The sequence below is a fragment of the Coturnix japonica genome, chromosome 10 (assembly GCF_054131305.1).
Source record: "Coturnix japonica strain WE chromosome 10, WE-NBRP24, whole genome shotgun sequence".
NCBI lineage: Eukaryota > Metazoa > Chordata > Aves > Galliformes > Phasianidae > Coturnix > Coturnix japonica.
This window is the reverse complement of record NC_140672.1, coordinates 11,531,648-11,548,447: the sequence shown is the minus strand read 5'-3', so window position 1 is coordinate 11,548,447 and position 16,800 is coordinate 11,531,648. Positions and strand designations below refer to the sequence as shown.

The following is a 16,800-nucleotide window of genomic DNA, read 5'->3' as shown; positions in this document are numbered from 1 at the left end:
GCAAGGGGAAACCCAGGTAGTTTGCGGAATATAAACTTTTAATACGCACCTTAAAATAAATATATATATATGAACAATTACAAACAAAACAAACATGAGATGCAGAGTCCTTTTATTGAGCTTGGCCATCCTCAGTGCGTGCTGCAGAGGTACAACCCCGGTGAGCGAATGCTCTCCATCTTTTTGAAGTCCTTTTACCAGTTCCTGTGGCAGGAAAGTCGAATGTACTTGTTGCTGATTTGCTGTCGTAGCTTCTGAGTGGTCAATAAATACGTCACAAGTAGAGCTGAGCCGTGGCAGCAGTAACAGCAGTGGGTGTTCTTAGAGGCAGGTCACTCGGAGGCAGTTCTAAGGAAGCAGCGGTTCTTCCTGGAGGACAAAACATCATCAGGCACTGACAGCTCAGACTGGCGGCCATGTAGGGCTTACACAAGTCTATCCAGCCCTAGCGGTGCTCATCTTACTCAGCCATTGCAGCAGTGCTGCTGTTATCTCACTGACTTAATTCAGTTTGACTTTATTCGTTTTACATTCTTTGCTTCTCATGGTAACTGCAAAGAACAGCTTACCCAGGTCTGACCCAGTAGTCAGATAGTGGCGTACAAGTTACCCATAAGAGACACCTTTCTGTCTATTTATCTTCCTGTAGCTGCTGTTACAGTTCATCCATACTAGTTGGTAGAACCACAAGAAGCATTTCAAATGCATGCAAAAGAGGAGCCTGACTACCATTTCCTGTAGCATTTGCATCTAGATGATGTATATGTTCTGCTCTTCTTCCATTTGCTTTCTGGCAGTACAGTAGGTGCCACAAAATCAGCTTTCAGTCACCAAGTAACTTCAACATCACTTTTTATATGGATTTGGACAATTTACTCATACTTCGTGTGCATGGCAACTGAGGAATTTTTGCTTTAGTATTTTAGCTCTCTTCAAAATGAGAGCTGAACTAGTCCCTTTTAATTAATATATGCTTTAAAGTGAATTATTTTGGCCTTAAGGATTAATTTTTAAAGCCTCAGTACCTAAATTCAGTCTCGAACTCTGTGTTCTTTTTTCTCTTTCTAAGATGACTTTTCTGGGGTTGCACTGCAATGGCTCAGGCCTGTCATCAAGGGCACTTGGACTCTGTTCTGTTTGTACTGCCAACAGAAGAGGTCTCAATCTATTGCTCCATCCTTATTCCTGGCATCTTTTTCTTTTATGCACAGAGTTAATCTCATATCTTAATTGATTGAGAAGAAGTAGGAACTTCCTCCACATAACACAGTATCAAACGTCTCCAAGCCATGATGTTGATTAGGGTTAGTACCTGCATAGCATTGTAATGCATTCACTGTTATCCCTACATGAGGCTCCAACGGGTCTCAGTGAGACTCCTCTCCAGAAAGGTGTCATCCGCTTCTGTCTCTGGAGGGGCTGTGGTTGGTGCAGGGAAGCAGAGTGTGCCTGGAACAGAGCAGCCAACTGTCAGCAACATGCAGCAGCAGTGGGCAGAGGGTCATTTTGATGCTCGGGTCAATCATCTTAAGCATTACTAAGTGAAGGACTTTAAATCTTCCTTGTTTTCAGACATTGCTCTCTTAAAGCATAATTGTTTGTATCCGAGTCCTAAAGAAATAGTTATTAAAAATCAGCATTTTAGTTACTTTGGGAGGGAAGGCACAATTACTCTGAAAAGTAACTGAGCAAGTGACCCATCTTCACTAGGCAGACACTCTGCTTCTTTGGGATGCTGAGTCCCCCAAAAGAGCTCTACCCACACTGCTGACTCCTGCCAGTTCCTCTCGTTCATGCACGTCTTTGCTGTCTGACATCTGAACTAGCACTTCAAACAGTAATCTGTGCTTACCTGACTGAGCAGCAGTGAGAAGAATAAAAGGAATGCCATGCTTTTCCAACAGTGCATCTTCACAGGATGAGCTGCCACTTCAACTGTAGGAGCAGCTGTGGGTGGAGGAGGTTGGAAGAGCCCCGAATAGAACTTCCCAAGCTACAGCCAGATTTTTATAGGCTTCATTCTCTTATCGTTGCATCAGCTGTCAGTCATTACAGGAACAAAGTTCATTTAGGAGCAAGAGGGAATTACAAAGTTAGCATCTACTGAAGCGATCTGGTTCAAGGCCTATCTATCTAGCTAATGATTTACTCTCCTTCCACTTGTACTTTGTCTGGTCAGCTTACCAGATTTGCCAACTGTTCTTTCTTTAACACCTATCTAGCATGTTACCAGAACTCCCTTGTGTGCCTGCAAGTAAAAGTGTGGGTGGCCAACAGTCTCATGGTGAAGATCAAAAAGCCATAACCTTATTTGACTTCTGTGACATTCACAGCATGCACAGCTCTGAGTTTGCCAGCTGGGAGGTAAATACTGCTCTCCTGAGAGTATTTTGAGCAGAGAATCAAACTTTCGACTCTGCTTCTCATTCTTGGTGTGTGAAAGAATCACAAGCAAATAATTTAACCTTTATTCCCACAAAGCAGTACTTGAGAATCAGATATAATATTTTCCATGTGGGGTTTGGAATGTCAAAATAATGTTATTACTTGGTAGGTAAATCACAGATCTGTCCTTTCAAGGATCCTCATGTGCAGTTAATCTCTAGATAGCTAAGCAAAAAAGTAGAAGGGATGGCTGCAAGGATTTTATGGAGGTGAGTTGCTCTATGTAGCAAGACTGGTTTATGGAGATGAATGCTCTCTGCTGTACTCTGCCTCTGTATCTCATAGTCTACCTCACGATTCATCTTCTGAAAGGTGCCTACAAAACTCCCACTGATGTGGACAGGCAGACTGTAATTAAGGGAAATCTTAAACTCTTCTGTGGTGATAGAAGATTGCCAACAGCCCAGAGAAAATAATGTTTAAAAAGCACTACATACTGCTTCCCATTTCTTCCAAAATATCAAAGTTGAAACATGCTTCCCCCACTTGTCTCCCACTGAGACAAGTAGGAGTAGGTGTGTGTCTAAGATTACTACTCTGTAAATGCACCTTGTCACTATTTACTCCTTTTTGGCTGTGATGCTTCATGCACCCAGCTACCACGTATGTCCAGGTTTGCTGTATCTGTCAAGGAAATGACTTTTTTCAGTTGCAGAGTAGCAGAACACCAGTATAGCTGTGTCAAGCTCTGCACGTAGATTTGGAAGCAGTCTGTTTAAAAACAAATATTTCAGGTACTGTACAAAATAATTGTGCTTCAGCTACATTATAAATCCAAATGTGAATGCAGTAGGCTACAGTTTTCTGTGATTGCCCAATATGGAGGCATAAGTGCCAGCGTGGAAGGCAAGTTACATAGATTAAGATAATGCCTGCTTGGTTGTCAGGTTCCAGCCTACAAATGATTACTGCGAAGCCCAAATTTCACTGGGATTAAATGAAAGCCCTTTGCAGCATATTGCCTCCAACCCACTGCAGGAAGATTTGCTCCTTTTCTGGCGTTCCTCTTACATTTTCCCACTTCCCCTTATTTGTCTTGCTTCCCTGTGAGGAGGAATCAAAACTGGTCTTTATTTTGCATTCTTGGGTCTCACATAATCACTGCAGATCAAATAGCTGAACTTCAGTGTTGGTTGGTTGTTTTTTTTACATTTTGCTGTGAATTTCTCAACTGTTTCTTCTACTGAATCCTTTCTTTACATACAACTGAGTTTTAATTACTGCCTTCACCTGTGGAGCACAGGTTTGAATGGCATCTCAACTCTAAGAGTGCCTCCAGCATGTCATTGTTTCTCAGCATTTTTTGCTAGCTAAAACTAGTCGTGTGATGATACATCAAAATTGTTGTGTATTATAAGTTCTTTATAGTGTCTTTGTAGTTGCAGATCCCTTCTGGGCTGCATCTGTTTCATCTGTGCAAGAAAAAAAAGGGACTGATTGTTTCCATGTGCGCAAATGCAGTGCAGTCCAGATGTCTGTTGCAGGCCAGTAGATAGCCACTGCAATTGTTTAAACAATTGAAAAGAATGTAAAACATTGCTGTGTTGCCACTTTTAGCATTTAGTGAAGGAACATCAGAAATAAATGAGGGGACAGATTGATTTTCAGCTGCATTGTTCAGACTCTGAAATGCTGCTCAGCTGAGCTCCCACGTACCACCTGGCAGGTGGGAGCCATCACTGCAGCAGCATGTCAATGTGCCAGGTTTGCTTCTTGCTCCCTGCTGCACGGCTGGGCCCGCAGGCAACTGCAGAGATGAGAACAGCTCAGCGGGATTGCAGCAGGCGCTGCCAGCAGCAGGAACAGACAGGGAGCAGCTCCAGCCCAGCTGCTGACCCTGCAGCATGAAGGTTAAAAGCCAGGGCCTGGCAGCGGTGCTGTCGCTTGAAGCTCACGGGGCTGCTGGGTTGTAGGTAAACTCAGCAGTGGCAGCTGAACTTGCCACCTGTTTACAGCAGTCTAGCAGCTGGTCTGGACATAGTTCAGCTGTCTGTGAATGGGAGCAGAGACCTCACGAGAGGCTGGGCTCTGTTCTGAGCTGCTCATGCTCAACAGAACTGCTGAGAGGTACCAAAAAGGAAGTATTGACTCAAACTCCCACAGTACGAAACCTTAGATGTCCTGTTATTCAGGCTACGAATCAACTCCTGTTGCTGTTTGAGGGTAAGTAAATAAGACCCAAACAAGAGTTCTGAATGAAGTATGGCTGCCGACATGTTTGGCTGCTCAGAATTGGAGAACCCAGTTTATTCTTCCCTTGCTTAAGTAGAAATAGAACTGAAATAGATTATTTTTAGCAGAACTTACAGCACTGAGTAGCTTGCTTTGCTTGTTTCTGCCAACCTCAGATTGCACTTGGGAGTACAGAACAAGAAAGCCTGCAGCTATTGGAAGTGTATATCCACAGCTTGCTGAAGTGAGAGACTGAGCATCTTTGACTTCCAGACAGCTCAGCCCTTAACCCACAAACGATCTATCACAGAAGAACGTCACACTCTCCAGATTAGATAAATTTTCAGTACCAGCTACAGGAATAGCGTGACAGGGAGATAAAGGTGTTACTTTGCTTGAATTTGAGGCAGACAGCTCAACACTAAGAAAAATAAAAGATAAAGGAATGGGCCAAATGTTCTGGACTTTGCAGAGGGAAACGTGTCATACATGTAAGAGCCCCGGGGTGAATTTTGTAGTCATGCATTTGAAAATTTAATGGTAGTAATAGAGTTCCTTAAATCATCTTTGGGTGTTAAAATAATCCTTTTACTTCCTTGTAGTTCCCTAGGAACTGCTTTTAATTCAGCCAGTTAACGCTAACCAAACATCAGAATTGCAGTTTATCATCTGATTATTATTAATAAATATGATAACCTGGTAACTGTATAAAGGATCAAAGCTCATATTCAATTCTGAACCATCAGTCAGGCTGGGCAATTTTTGTCAGTATCATATCAGACTGTTCTTCACAGGTACACAGACTGGAATATGTTCTAATTCAAGCAAAAAGTGGCCAGTGAGAGGAGGATAAAAGGATCAAATTGCTCACCAATGCTCTGCTATTTCTCATCACCTGTACTGTAGCCAGGGCTGCCTTCAACTGAATACACTGAGAAATGTATCTAGAAAATAGAGTCAGAGAGAAATGTGAAATAAAGCAATTTGAGCTTAGAGGATTTTAGTACTGTTATCTCTGTATGGCATTCACCTGGCAGATAACGGGGTATAATTCACCTTAAACAATGTAAGACACAGACTTCATATAAAGATACAGGCCAAAGTTAAAGTTTATTAGGCATTATTATGTATTATCTCCCCGTCCCTCTGGTTCCGTGAATGAGCAATGGAACAAGTAACGCAGAGCGGTGACACTGAGCAGTGCAGTCACTGGTCGTTCTCATAGTCAGCAGGATTCTTCCTCTTCAGCCTCTCAAACTCTTGCATGCCCCACGAGTACAGCAGGTAGGTGCCCAGGAAGGCTGGAAACGGAAAGGAAACACTGACACAGGGCACGGCACAGAGCAGCACGGGCTGCCCGCTGTGCTTCTACGGCAACACAGCCATGACACCTCGCTATAAAGCCCCATTGCCACCATAAAGCCCCACTGCCACCGTAAGGCCCCATTGCCACCATAAGGCTCCATTGCCACTATAAGACCCCACTGCCACAATAAAGCCTCATTGCCACTATAAGACCCCACTGCCACTACAAAGCCCCATTGCCACCATAAGACCCCATTGCTCACTGTGCCCCCCCGAGCTCCATCAGGCCCCCGCTCAGCCCCGCTCCTACTCACGGGGCGCCACCTTGAAGACCTGCGAGCTGAAGCGCCGCCACACATTGGGCAGCCCGTCCGAGAAGACGTTGGGGATGGCGCGCTGCTCGAAGGGCGACAGGCTGTACGTGATGATGTGCCGCACCTGGGCCAGGTTCCCGAAGTGGATGCCCATGGCCGGACCGTGTCACCTTGTCACACCGCCCCGCTGCAGCGCGACTCAGAACGGAACCTCACATGCTGCTTCTGCTTCCTGGCGGCGAGGCGGCCCTTGGTCGCCATTGGTTGCAATGGGTGCGTTATCACTGCGCAGAGGATGCGCCCTCGGATCCATCACGTTTCTGATATGAGGTGATACGTTTCTGTAGCTGCCCCCATTACAGCTTCCACAGCCTGAATGCTTTGTCCTCCATTGACTTTTCCACACTCGTGATAAAGAGCGAATAACTTCACATCTCCGTGTTCGCTTCTGCTGAACCAGCTGCAGGGTGCGCAGCATCTTTAATCCCCTAAAAACACCAAAACGCCCTAAAAACTGTGAGAAAAGGCACCACAGGGCGCTGCCAGGATCTGTCACTGCTGAAAGAGCCGCAGCCACAATGTGAAAGGAGGCGGCTTCAAATACACACACGTTTGGCAGAGCTCAGCTCCCATCGTTTGGAATGGATCGGTGGGAGTGGCGTACATTCAGAAAGCAACCCTTTTTAAAGCCAATCAGACACAGCACCAAGCTGAGGCAGGACTTTGTTTGACGTGGAACCATTTCGCCTGGAGCCCTTGGTGAGATGAACCTCACACAGCGCCAAAGTCAGCACTATTTTTAGTTCAGCAGCTTCAGGCCAACGCAATGGGCAGAGCTGGGCTGTGTCAGGCAGCACCGCAGCTCCAGGCTCATGCCGAGGGACTAAAGCACGTCTGCTGCCCTGCCAGTGCCCTGTGAGCCATGTACAGTCCTTGGGCTCCGTGCTGTCCCCACCAGGCTGTGCTCCCAGCCTAAGCCCCACGGAGCCGTGTGAGTCATGATCTAATGTTAAGGGCTGGTAGAGAACGGGAGTTTACGCAACAACATGCTCACAAATTGTTTTAAAAGCTATTCTTCGCAACTAAAAAAACCCCCACACTCAAAACAGCACCATATTCTATTAAAAAATCCCTACCAAAAGCAGCCCCCTTTGTGTGAGCTGCAGCCAAAGCTCTCTTAGCTTGAGTTGTTCTCATCCTGAAACAAGCATTTTCTGCAACATTCCTACTACAAGAAAAACACTGGGGGGGGGGGGCTGGAAATTTGGAAAGGAAAAAGAATGAAATACTGAGAATAATTTTAACATGAGCCTTTCCTCTTATCCAGAAGCTTAACAGAAGTGCCATTACAAAGGATTTCTTTATATAAAGTAAGACTAGCAGACACTGAATTCAAGTGATATGTGTGATAGGCACTCATTTTATTTATTATTAAATCTGTACCAAAACAGCTTAAAATAGGCACCTGGTAGTTGAAACCACTTCTGTTCAAATGCAACATTATTCCAATAAAAAGATATTTACATTTATTTCCACATTCTAGAAAGCCCGAGTGGCTACAAAAACAGTGCTATTATATAAACACCCACTAATTAACTCCATGCTCCTATTCAGTTTGAAAGAGCCGTCAGAATTACACAAACAGCACAAATATTCTGAGATTACAAAACACCTAAAGCAAGTGTGAAGCAGGTTAAGGTGCACCCCCTACCGACAAGTGCATTTAGTAGCTATCATGTCCTCGTATTCTTTGTAGACTATGGAGCCATCAGGCTCTATGGTCAGGACGCTCAGAGGGCTGTATTCAGCAGGAACACAGGAGGGCCTGGGAACAGAGGAGTCCAGTTTCTCATATATGAGGTTCTGCACCATTGTATGTACAGGTGAGCCATAACGGTGCCCAACCACCCTTGGACAGTCACCCTTGCAGTACTGAGGGCTGTATCTATGCGGTGCTATGATCCATTTGTCCCATTTTAACCGGCTGAAGCTTAAACGGAAGCTGTGAAGCTCGCACTCGTTTTGAGGAAACAGAAATTGTTTGAAATATTCACTCAGGTTTTGAGGCGGAGTTGCTGGAGCTTCCTTCAGATTCTCTTCCCTTCGATGCCTGGATGCCCTTTTAACCTGCGTGTTCTCTCTTCCTTTGTCACCTGTCACATCAGCAAACAGGCTGTTCCTCTGCCTGGGCCGCGCTGGGCTTTTCCTTCTGTGTCTAAGTGAGTTCCACCTGTGATAAGCTTGCTCGCTGGTATCGTTTAGGTAAAGAAGAAGAGAAGGGGGGACCAGAGCCATATTAATGAGATTATCCTGTTTAGTGTTATGTTGTGGGTTACCCATCAGACAAGTGAAGTTCACAGCCATATGAATATTCCTCCTGTTAGTAGCAATGAGAGGCTGCAGAAAAGAAGTCACATCAACCTCAATCCACTTGCGCTTTCTAACTTCAAAGTGCAGGCTAAAAGCTACAGAGTGTGAAATGCTGGGACATTCTTGGCTAGAAGAATCATGCTCCTTAACAGCCAAATGGCACGTGCTCGTAAAGGAAGAAGTGGGAACTGAGGTGTCAAATGAGTAGAGCAAGACAGACTTGAGTAAGTGCTCGAGAGCAGTAACACGGTCCAGGTTGAAGAGCAGATCCACTGAGTGAAGGTCTCCTGAAAAGAGAAACAAAGATCTTGCACAGTTAATGCATCTTGATTTGCCACCGGTACATAAATGCTCTGACATAGTGGATCACCAGAAATTGGTAAGCAGCAGAAGAAACCAATTTAGATGCCCATATTTTTATTATATGGAATGTCTACTTCAGTCAGAACCAAAACTTATCAACAAAACCAAGAAGGCCCAAGGTTTCTAAGAGGCACTGAGTGCAGTTAAGGAACAGCACACAAAGTTGGCAGTTCCAATGGGGAAAAAGGAACCAGAGCCTTTGGACTGTGCAGGAAACCATGAAATGATGTAAGTTCTAACGGGTGTGCTGCCATGTTCCCTTTAAAACTTTAGATTTTTAGCATTAGCTGCAGTTATTGTTCCTACTCACACATTCCTGACCAACAGCTGCCAGTGATGCTGACTAACAGCAAAGCAGAAAGTCATTTCTGTCAGTTTGCTTCTCTCTCATGAAACAGAATGACAGCTTCCAAGCTATTCTGAATGCATATTTCTGTCTCATTTGTCCCTACTGTAGTACACGCTGTTTGTTGTCATTTCCCATGATGTTATTTGTATTTACTGCAATTTCTGTCTCATTCTGAGGCTGATGAAGCCCCGTGCTGGCCTTCTCTCCAGGTGTAGAGCTGAATGCTCAGCACGCTGCTTCTCTTACTGCTCAGCACTGCTGCTTCTCTTACTGCTCAGCACTGCTGCTTTCCTGAGTTAGAGATTGTTCTTTGGTAGACACAAGTGCATTAAGTGATCTTCAAACACAGAGAAGCAAAGGGTTAAGAGTCAGATGTGGTCTCTGTGGATCTTAATAAACTTACAACTTTATGTTAATGATTTTTTTTTATCTAAAGTTATGAATTTCAACAGCAGCCTCCAAATTTGCTCCAAGTTGATTTGGATTCAGACCACTGCTTTAACTGCTGCTGTATTTAGGAGACATTGGCATGAGGCTGCCTGTTAAAAACCAAAACGCCTCCAGCAGCCTGTGCTGTAAATCACCTACCTGATCACCTACCTGTAATCAGGTCCCTGTGGCAGTGCTGGCACTCAGAACACGGGGTGAAAAGTCGAACAGTGTTATAGAGGTGGCTCTTGTGGGCCTTTGGGATTCCCTCCTTGGTGGCGTACATCTTATACAGCCTCTTCATGTACCGCAGGGCTCGGGAGTCCAGCTGGAGCCTGGGGGTCCCACGTTCCCAGCTCTGCCATCCCTGGTCGGACAGCACTTTGAGCAGGGGGGGCAGGAGCGCACAGCCTTGGCTCGCTCCCTTGGGCAGCCGCAGCAGCGGGTAGAGCTCGCGGAGCTCAGGAGCTCTCATAAGCCCGGAGCCCTTGTCTGGAGCTGCGCGACCCCTGGAGCGGGGGGAGCACTGGATGCTGAAAGAAAACCAGTGAATGCAGCAATAGAAACAAACGCAGACCCTCCAGGTACCCTCCATGCTCTTCAGAGCTGCAGCCTAACAACGCCTCCCCCAAAATATTCAAGAAAAAACGAACGCACACGAGTGCGAGCCCTTATATATGCTTCAGCTGTGACTCTAAAGGGAGGTTTCTTTGTGATTAGAAACCAAAGGGGAAGATCTGCAGCTGGCTGTGGAATCCACGTGCGTGTGTGTGCGGCCGGGCTGAGTCTCTGCACGTGGAAGCGTCTCACCAACAAACGCTGCTTCTCAGGGTTAAACTTCTCCACCTGGTGAAAACTGCAGTGCACCATGTTCGTGGATCAGCCCCCAGGGGGAGCCGGGAGCCCAAGTGATGCCGCCGGTCCGGCTGAGTGAGCGCGATCTGCCGGCACTCCGGTATCAGGGTGTTAGCTGTTAAAGGAAGTTCAGCAACAGCACCAGTTATCATTGCTAAATATATATAAGATGCTAAATATTGTTGCTCCTAAAGATTCCATCTGGAGTAGTAGTGAGTGCTTGGTGTGTTTAGAAACTCGTTGCATGATGTAAGGAAAGGGGTGGAGTTTTGTTTTACTTAGTAAGGAAAACGTGTTTTCATGCCAGATGGTTTTAATTAGAGCTGTGCTATCGGTAATCTAGTGAAGTGTCACCTGTAATCTGGCTTTTGCATCTTAGGGCTTCTAAATAAGGTGTGCTTGTTCAGAGAATGCTTAATTAACTTACAGAATTCTTTCATTTGGAATGGAAGGTTTAATTCAGATACCAATTTTGGAGTGTTATTGACAGCTAGTTAGCTGAGAAGGGTCATAAACACAGTGCAGCTAAACAAGCAGCTGTACCACCTGCAAGGACAGCAAGAGCAACAGGATGCCCTGTGATGGTGAGAAACTAGCCATGGTTTTGTGAACTCAGCAAGGGAGTAACTATCAGGATGATAACTCCAAGTTGCAAAGATACTTGGGGATGGTATGTAATTGGGAACCAATGATGAGCTCCGCTTTTGCACTATGTATGAGCTAATTATCTGTATTATAAATGTACACGCAGCCAAGCAATAAATGAGATTAGCTGATCATATGTCAATGACAGGTGTGGTCGTTTGCTTTTCTCCCTCCATCTCCAACAACCAATCTCTAATGTGAAACAACATAACCTTTTTGCTTAGATCTCTTAGAGCTGTTCTGACTGTGATGAGATAAGGGGATGCCATCAGGTCTAAGGCCATCTGTGTAACAGCGCTTTGGATGAGGTCGGTACTTCTGTTTGTTTTAAAAATGCATCCTTCAGTGACACCTGAAGAGCTGATCTGCTGCTCTCCTGTGCATGTAAACCATTCCCTCCCTGTGTTAACGTCAGACAAACATGATGTGTGCCCCGGTGGCGCAGTGGTTAAGGATGCCGCCTTGCAACGCTGGGGCCCGGAGTTCGAATCCCCCCTGTGGCGCAAGTGGTAGAAGTGCCGCTCTGCTACACAGAGGCTCGAATCCCGGGGGCTGGACTCAATGATCTCTAAGGTCCCTTCCAACCCGCACGAGACTATGATGATGATGATGGTTTCTGCTGTTTCATGACTATTAAAGCTGCTCTCCAATATCTTTTCTTTCTTCTTCCTTGGGAAACACCAAGTACCTCATTTGTACTATCACAAACTAATGGCAATCTTTGAATTTCTATGAAGCAGAGAAGACTTGGTGCTTTGCCCTGTAGCAAGATAATGACATTTGTTTGTTTCCATGAGAGAGCGGAAGCATCAATTGCAGGTGCAGCTGTTCTGCCCCAACCAAGTGCTTTACTTGGGCTTGTTGGGCTGATTCAGAGTACTGTGAAATACAAGAAGCAACAGGTGCTCTCTGTAAGGTCCCTTGATAATGCTGTAGGTCTGTAGCTAACTACTTCTACACTGTAACTGTGAGCTCAGTGCCTGCTGTGGAGCTGTGTCCTGCTCTGAGTATGAAGCTTGCTGCACGCAGTGCTGTGATGAGCTGTGTTCTCCATGCCAGGAGCAAGGCACACTGCATAGGTGCACTGTTGCTCCTTTGGATGCATTACCAGCAGGAAGCTGAGCATATAGCACAGCATTGAGAGACTGGGCAGTTTGTACCACTGGAATTAATAACTGTTCTTGGCAGGGTAGTCATTCAGTTGGTTCATTTAGTAGAGTTCAGTGACTGAATAGGCAGCAATGTGAGAAAAGCTGTACTTCACCCTTGGTGAAAACAACTGCCTGGCACAGCACGGCCCTGCTTTGGCCACTGGAATGGAGCCTGGCCCTCCTCTGCTCATGGGCTGCTGGGGCTGCTTGGCTTCATCCAGTCCCTTCAGTCCTGCTGCAGTGAAGGTATGTGCTTGTGGAGTGCTCACTTAGAGCTCTTCTGTACTGAAATCTTGGTTTACAACTCATCCACTCATTGCTTCCCATCAGCCATGTTATGTGAGGTGATAAATGTTGATACGTAGTGTTCAAACATGGCACTCACATCCTCACCCGTTCAGCCTATACTGCGTAGAAGCTGGTGGGTCTCTCCTTGTTGTAATCAGGTGTTCATTAAAAAAGAACGATGAGAGCTCATTCCTTGGCTGCTCAATCCAACCAGGGCCATGGGGCAACTCAGGCTGTGCCCTTTGTTAAGGAGGAAGGCAGGAGGTGAGGTGGTGGCTCTGCAGTGCTGCTGTTAGCGTGGATTCTTTGTAGGGCGGTACCATGCAGTGCTGTCATCAGCTGCATGGTCTGGGGAAAAGCACATGTGGTTAGAGTGTGCTGGTTGGTCATTAAGAACAACCAAAGCACTCGTAATATATGCAGAGACAGGTTGGCAGAAGACCTTCACCCTTTTCTATTTTACTTTTTCTATATAAAGGGGAAGGACAAAAACCCAAATGAACCCCCTCCTGACAAGCCAGGAGGTGGGTGCTGATGCTTGGCTTTCTTCCTCCTGTTTTTGTGCTGCTACAGAGCTGAGATCTGCCATGTCCTCACGTTGGAAGGTACCTACAAGCAGCAGCACGGCACTGATGCTGCCGCTGTCACCTGGCGCAGGGCAGCTGATGGGGTAGGTAAATAACAGTACCCACGTGTGACGTTTTTCGGATGTTTTAAAATAGTTTTTAAATAAAATAGCAATTCCAGCCGTTCTGGCAGCCACCGGCTGGTAGGAAAACAAGGAATCGTTCGTTTTGTTGTGCTGCCGTGCATGTCCTTGTGTGACCCTCAGCCATAAAAGCACTGGGCTGTGAAGCAGCCCCTCGTGGCCGCTCCGAACTCCACGGACCGGAGCCCACGCCGTTGCTCCGCCCGGCGCTGCCCGTTCCTGCGACTTCGGGGCGGCCGCTTCGCCCTTTCCCCGTGTCCGTGGGGGTTCTCCTCCTCCTTTCTCCCCAGCAGCTCCGCTCCAGCCGCACGTGTCTCCCTGTGACCCCACCTCCGTGCCTCCCCGGGGCCGGGCCGGCAGAGCGCAGCGCTGCGGGGATTGGGCCGAGCGGGGTCGGCTCCGCTCCGTGAGTTGCGCCGCTCGGGTCCAATAGCTGAGAGTGCGTGTACCCATCTGGAAGCGATTTGGGACTGACGGAGGTAGACGGATTTGGGAAGGGCGGAGGGGGAGGGATCGCTTATGCAGCGATTTGAGGGGCCGGTGAAACACTGCAGTGCTTGGGGAAGTTCCGAAGTTGTGCTCTCGGGAGCTGCCGTGCGGGTGTTACTGCGCTGATTCCTGCCTGAAGCGGTCCCGGCTGGAAACGGACTCTCGGAAATCCCTCCCAGGGATGCTGCTCTCATCTGTACAGCGCTAAAGGTACAGCGTCCTGTTGTCTGCTCAAAATGGTCCTGACGATGATTGTGTCTCATGTGATGTTATCTCCGTGGTGAAAAGAGCCCTGCTGTAGATTGAATAAGCGGCGTTACGTGGCTAAGGTGGCTCTGCCGTGCATCGACATGCCATTCTCTGGGCTTTAAAATCTGTGTGGTCGCAGTCTGAGCCGCATCGCTAATTCCTGCGGTCACTGCGGGGTCTCCTCTGAGCAGCAAAGGTCTGAGCGCCAGGACGGGGCAGGGAGCGAATACACTGCGCTGCTGAGATCTGAGCACTTAGTTGTGTTGTGAGATGTTCGGATGTGTTGTGTTTAAGAAGTGTCTCTTAGCAGTGTGTGTGTGTGTGCTTCGGTGTGAAAGTCCAGGAGAAAACGTTAAAACTCATGAAACGATTTGAGCATGCAGCTGGAAAACAGGAATCCAAAGTGAATGAATCGGGCAGAGGTGTGGCTGGGAAGGAAAGGTGTTTGCAGGGGAGGGGGAGAAAATCCCAGCAGACTTTCCAGTGATTTGGGAGAGCAGATGCAAATGATTTACTTATGAATCTGCCTGGGAGGTTTCGTGTGCTCTGATGCTGCCTCTTGACTGCTGTGTTTGGTGCTGAGCTGCGAGTCTGAGCACGCGTAGGGCCGGGGATGTGGGAGTGCTGCCGTGCTTCTGAGCCACCTCTGTGCTTTGGAGTTGAACTCTCCTGTTCAACTTTGAACAGTGAAGTCAGCTTTGGAGTTGAACTCGCTCGCTGCCTTGTCCTGACTTTGCTGGAGTTTGTTTCAGCTGATAATTTGCACTCTGGTTGTTTACTCGGTCTGGGTTTTTGGGGCAAAGTTAGCAGAACAAACCCTGTGTCCCTAACGATGATCTTAGGGGATCAAATGCTGTCTTCCCTATTTTCAGTAGTTCTGAGCTGTCACTGAGCAGCTGCGTTTCCCATGATTTGGAGAAAGGAACTAATTTTTGTTTTGCATGGATTTGCATTAGGGATGCACCTTTTGTTCTTCCCTCTGAAGATCTTCCCAAGTCTGGCCAATTAATAATCAACAGAAAATGCACTCGCTTTGATTTTCATACCTTAAATGTCTGAAGATTGTCCTTATCCTACTGGAATCTCCAGGAGCTCCCAGCCATGGCTGGGCTGACTCTGGGCTCATCCCAAGAGATAAATGACCCGGCTGCCTCCAACCCGTGCCTTCAGGTGCAGAGCCCGACTGTCACTGTGGGCTCCTGGTGGGCATTGGCCACACTGGAACTGGGGGTTCTGACACTGTGCCCCAGGACCTGGCAGAGCTGAGCAGGTGGGAATGGGGCTGGGAGGGGTGGGGTGAACACAAATGGAGTAGGAGTTCTGTGAATGTTCTTTAAACATAATTATAGACGTGTATAATTTCCATACAGACAGCTGAAAGCAATGAGAAGGGGGGAAAAAAGAGCTAATCACAGTTAGTTCCTTTTTGTTTGTGATGTTTTCTTAACCTTAGTTATTAAAATGAAGCTTTAATTTCTTTGAAAGTTATCTGCAAAGGAAAGACTGTGCTAGAAATATGGTTGGTGCCAAGTCTCAAACACACTCCAGTTTCTATCACCTTCCTCTTCATCATCTGCTCTTGTGACATCAGCTCGCCATTACTGCAGGTGTATGGCAGACCTGGAGATCCACCTGAACTTAATGCTCCTCTGGAACTTAATTTTGTACATTTTCAAAAGTGATCAAATGTGTTTAAATATTTCATGACCTGACAGGAACGTTTCCTGATAGTCTTTGCTGTCAGAAGGGTGATGATTCTGTGGGTGAGGATTCAGGCACTGAATACTGGAGGGTGCTGAGGTGTCAGTGAATGGGCTGAGCTGGGGGTGAAGTTGGTCACAGCGCTCCTGGGGGTGTCCCGCTCTGGTAAGTTCAGGTTCCTCTGGCTGTACAGTGCACACCAAGCTGGAGTGGAGGGTGGGTAACGAGAAAATTATGCCCAAATACAGTCCTGTGTGTTGCCACAAATGATGCAGGATTTACATTTTTCGTTCTGTGCGTATGTATGAGCATAGGCTTTATGTTTGAGAATGAGATATTTGTGACTTTTTGATGTGCAGATGGTCACAGTGCCTGTACTCATTGTCAGGGGTGTGCAGTGTTACGGCAGCGCTTGAGCTTTGAGGCTCTTCATGAGGCGAATGAAAAACAGGATAAACATAAAGTGAATGAATGTAAATAATCAGAGTAAACAGCAACTATAAGTCACTACAACTATTAACAACTACGGACTTGTCAATAATAGATGTGGTCACTTTCTTAGTTCCAAGTGCTGATCTCTTTGCTTCCAAGGGGAATTCCAGGGATGGCCTTGGGAGCTGTGGATGGTCAGTATGTAAAGCTCAATGTTATGTCTGTAGTGATGTAATGTGATGTCTGTTTGGAGACCTCTGATACTCTTTAGAGTTTGGTTGGTAGAATAATAGAACTTTTACTTCTGGAAATGTGCTCGAGCTGCCTTGCATGATGGCTGGGTTTTCTTCAGAAGCCATGTCCAAGGGCCATTGGTTCCACTCCTACTGGGTTCATGTACTCATCCATTCCAGTGCAGTAAATTAAAGCATAATAACAATAAATACATGTTATCAGACGTCATCCAGTGCTAAACGGTACTTAATACCCAAGAATCTTCATGTTGTGTCTCTCTATGCACCCTGGGCACTTTTT

The 16,800-nt window shown here is 46.6% G+C and overlaps 3 protein-coding genes across 3 annotated transcripts; all 3 read right to left on the bottom strand.

The window, feature by feature from the left end:
- Nucleotides 1–17: 17 nt before the first annotated feature.
- Nucleotides 18–2,003, bottom strand: LOC146759335 (liver-expressed antimicrobial peptide 2-like). Its single transcript, XM_085510222.1, has 3 exons — nt 1,853–2,003; nt 1,313–1,449; nt 18–369 (listed from the first exon to the last, which is right to left on the bottom strand). Exons 1-3 carry the CDS (start codon nt 1,907–1,909, stop codon nt 333–335), a joined length of 231 nt encoding a protein of 76 aa, XP_085366348.1. The 5' UTR covers nt 1,910–2,003; the 3' UTR covers nt 18–332.
- Nucleotides 2,004–5,708: 3,705 nt separating this feature from the next.
- Nucleotides 5,709–6,464, bottom strand: LOC146759334 (cytochrome b-c1 complex subunit 8-like). The gene is made up of 2 exons (XM_085510223.1): nt 6,237–6,464; nt 5,709–5,918 (listed from the first exon to the last, which is right to left on the bottom strand). The coding sequence occupies exons 1-2, from the start codon at nt 6,388–6,390 to the stop codon at nt 5,824–5,826; spliced, it is 249 nt and encodes an 82-aa protein (XP_085366349.1). The 5' UTR covers nt 6,391–6,464; the 3' UTR covers nt 5,709–5,823.
- A 1,065-nt stretch (nt 6,465–7,529) lies between these two features.
- Nucleotides 7,530–10,465, bottom strand: LOC146759333 (growth/differentiation factor 9-like). The gene is made up of 2 exons (XM_085510219.1): nt 9,919–10,465; nt 7,530–8,893 (listed from the first exon to the last, which is right to left on the bottom strand). Exons 1-2 carry the CDS (start codon nt 10,340–10,342, stop codon nt 7,944–7,946), a joined length of 1,374 nt encoding a protein of 457 aa, XP_085366345.1. The 5' UTR covers nt 10,343–10,465; the 3' UTR covers nt 7,530–7,943.
- Nucleotides 10,466–16,800: the final 6,335 nt, after the last annotated feature.

Excerpts from the sequence above, each read along its gene's own strand:
- LOC146759334 (XM_085510223.1), bottom strand. The coding sequence starts at position 6,390 with ATGGGCATCCACTTCGGGAACCTGGCCCAGGTGCGGCACATCATCACG. Across the intron at positions 5,919-6,236 it reads GGTCTTCAAGGTGGCGCCCC|CCTTCCTGGGCACCTACCTG; the intron begins GTGAGTAGGAGC and ends TTCCGTTTCCAG.
- LOC146759335 (XM_085510222.1), bottom strand. The coding sequence starts at position 1,909 with ATGCACTGTTGGAAAAGCATGGCATTCCTTTTATTCTTCTCACTGCTG. Across the intron at positions 1,450-1,852 it reads TCTCACTGCTGCTCAGTCAG|GCACACTCTGCTTCCCTGCA; the intron begins GTAAGCACAGAT and ends GCTCTGTTCCAG. Across the intron at positions 370-1,312 it reads TGCATTACAATGCTATGCAG|GAAGAACCGCTGCTTCCTTA; the intron begins GTACTAACCCTA and ends TTTGTCCTCCAG.
- LOC146759333 (XM_085510219.1), bottom strand. The coding sequence starts at position 10,342 with ATGGAGGGTACCTGGAGGGTCTGCGTTTGTTTCTATTGCTGCATTCAC. Across the intron at positions 8,894-9,918 it reads CCACAGGGACCTGATTACAG|GAGACCTTCACTCAGTGGAT; the intron begins GTAGGTGATCAG and ends TTCTCTTTTCAG.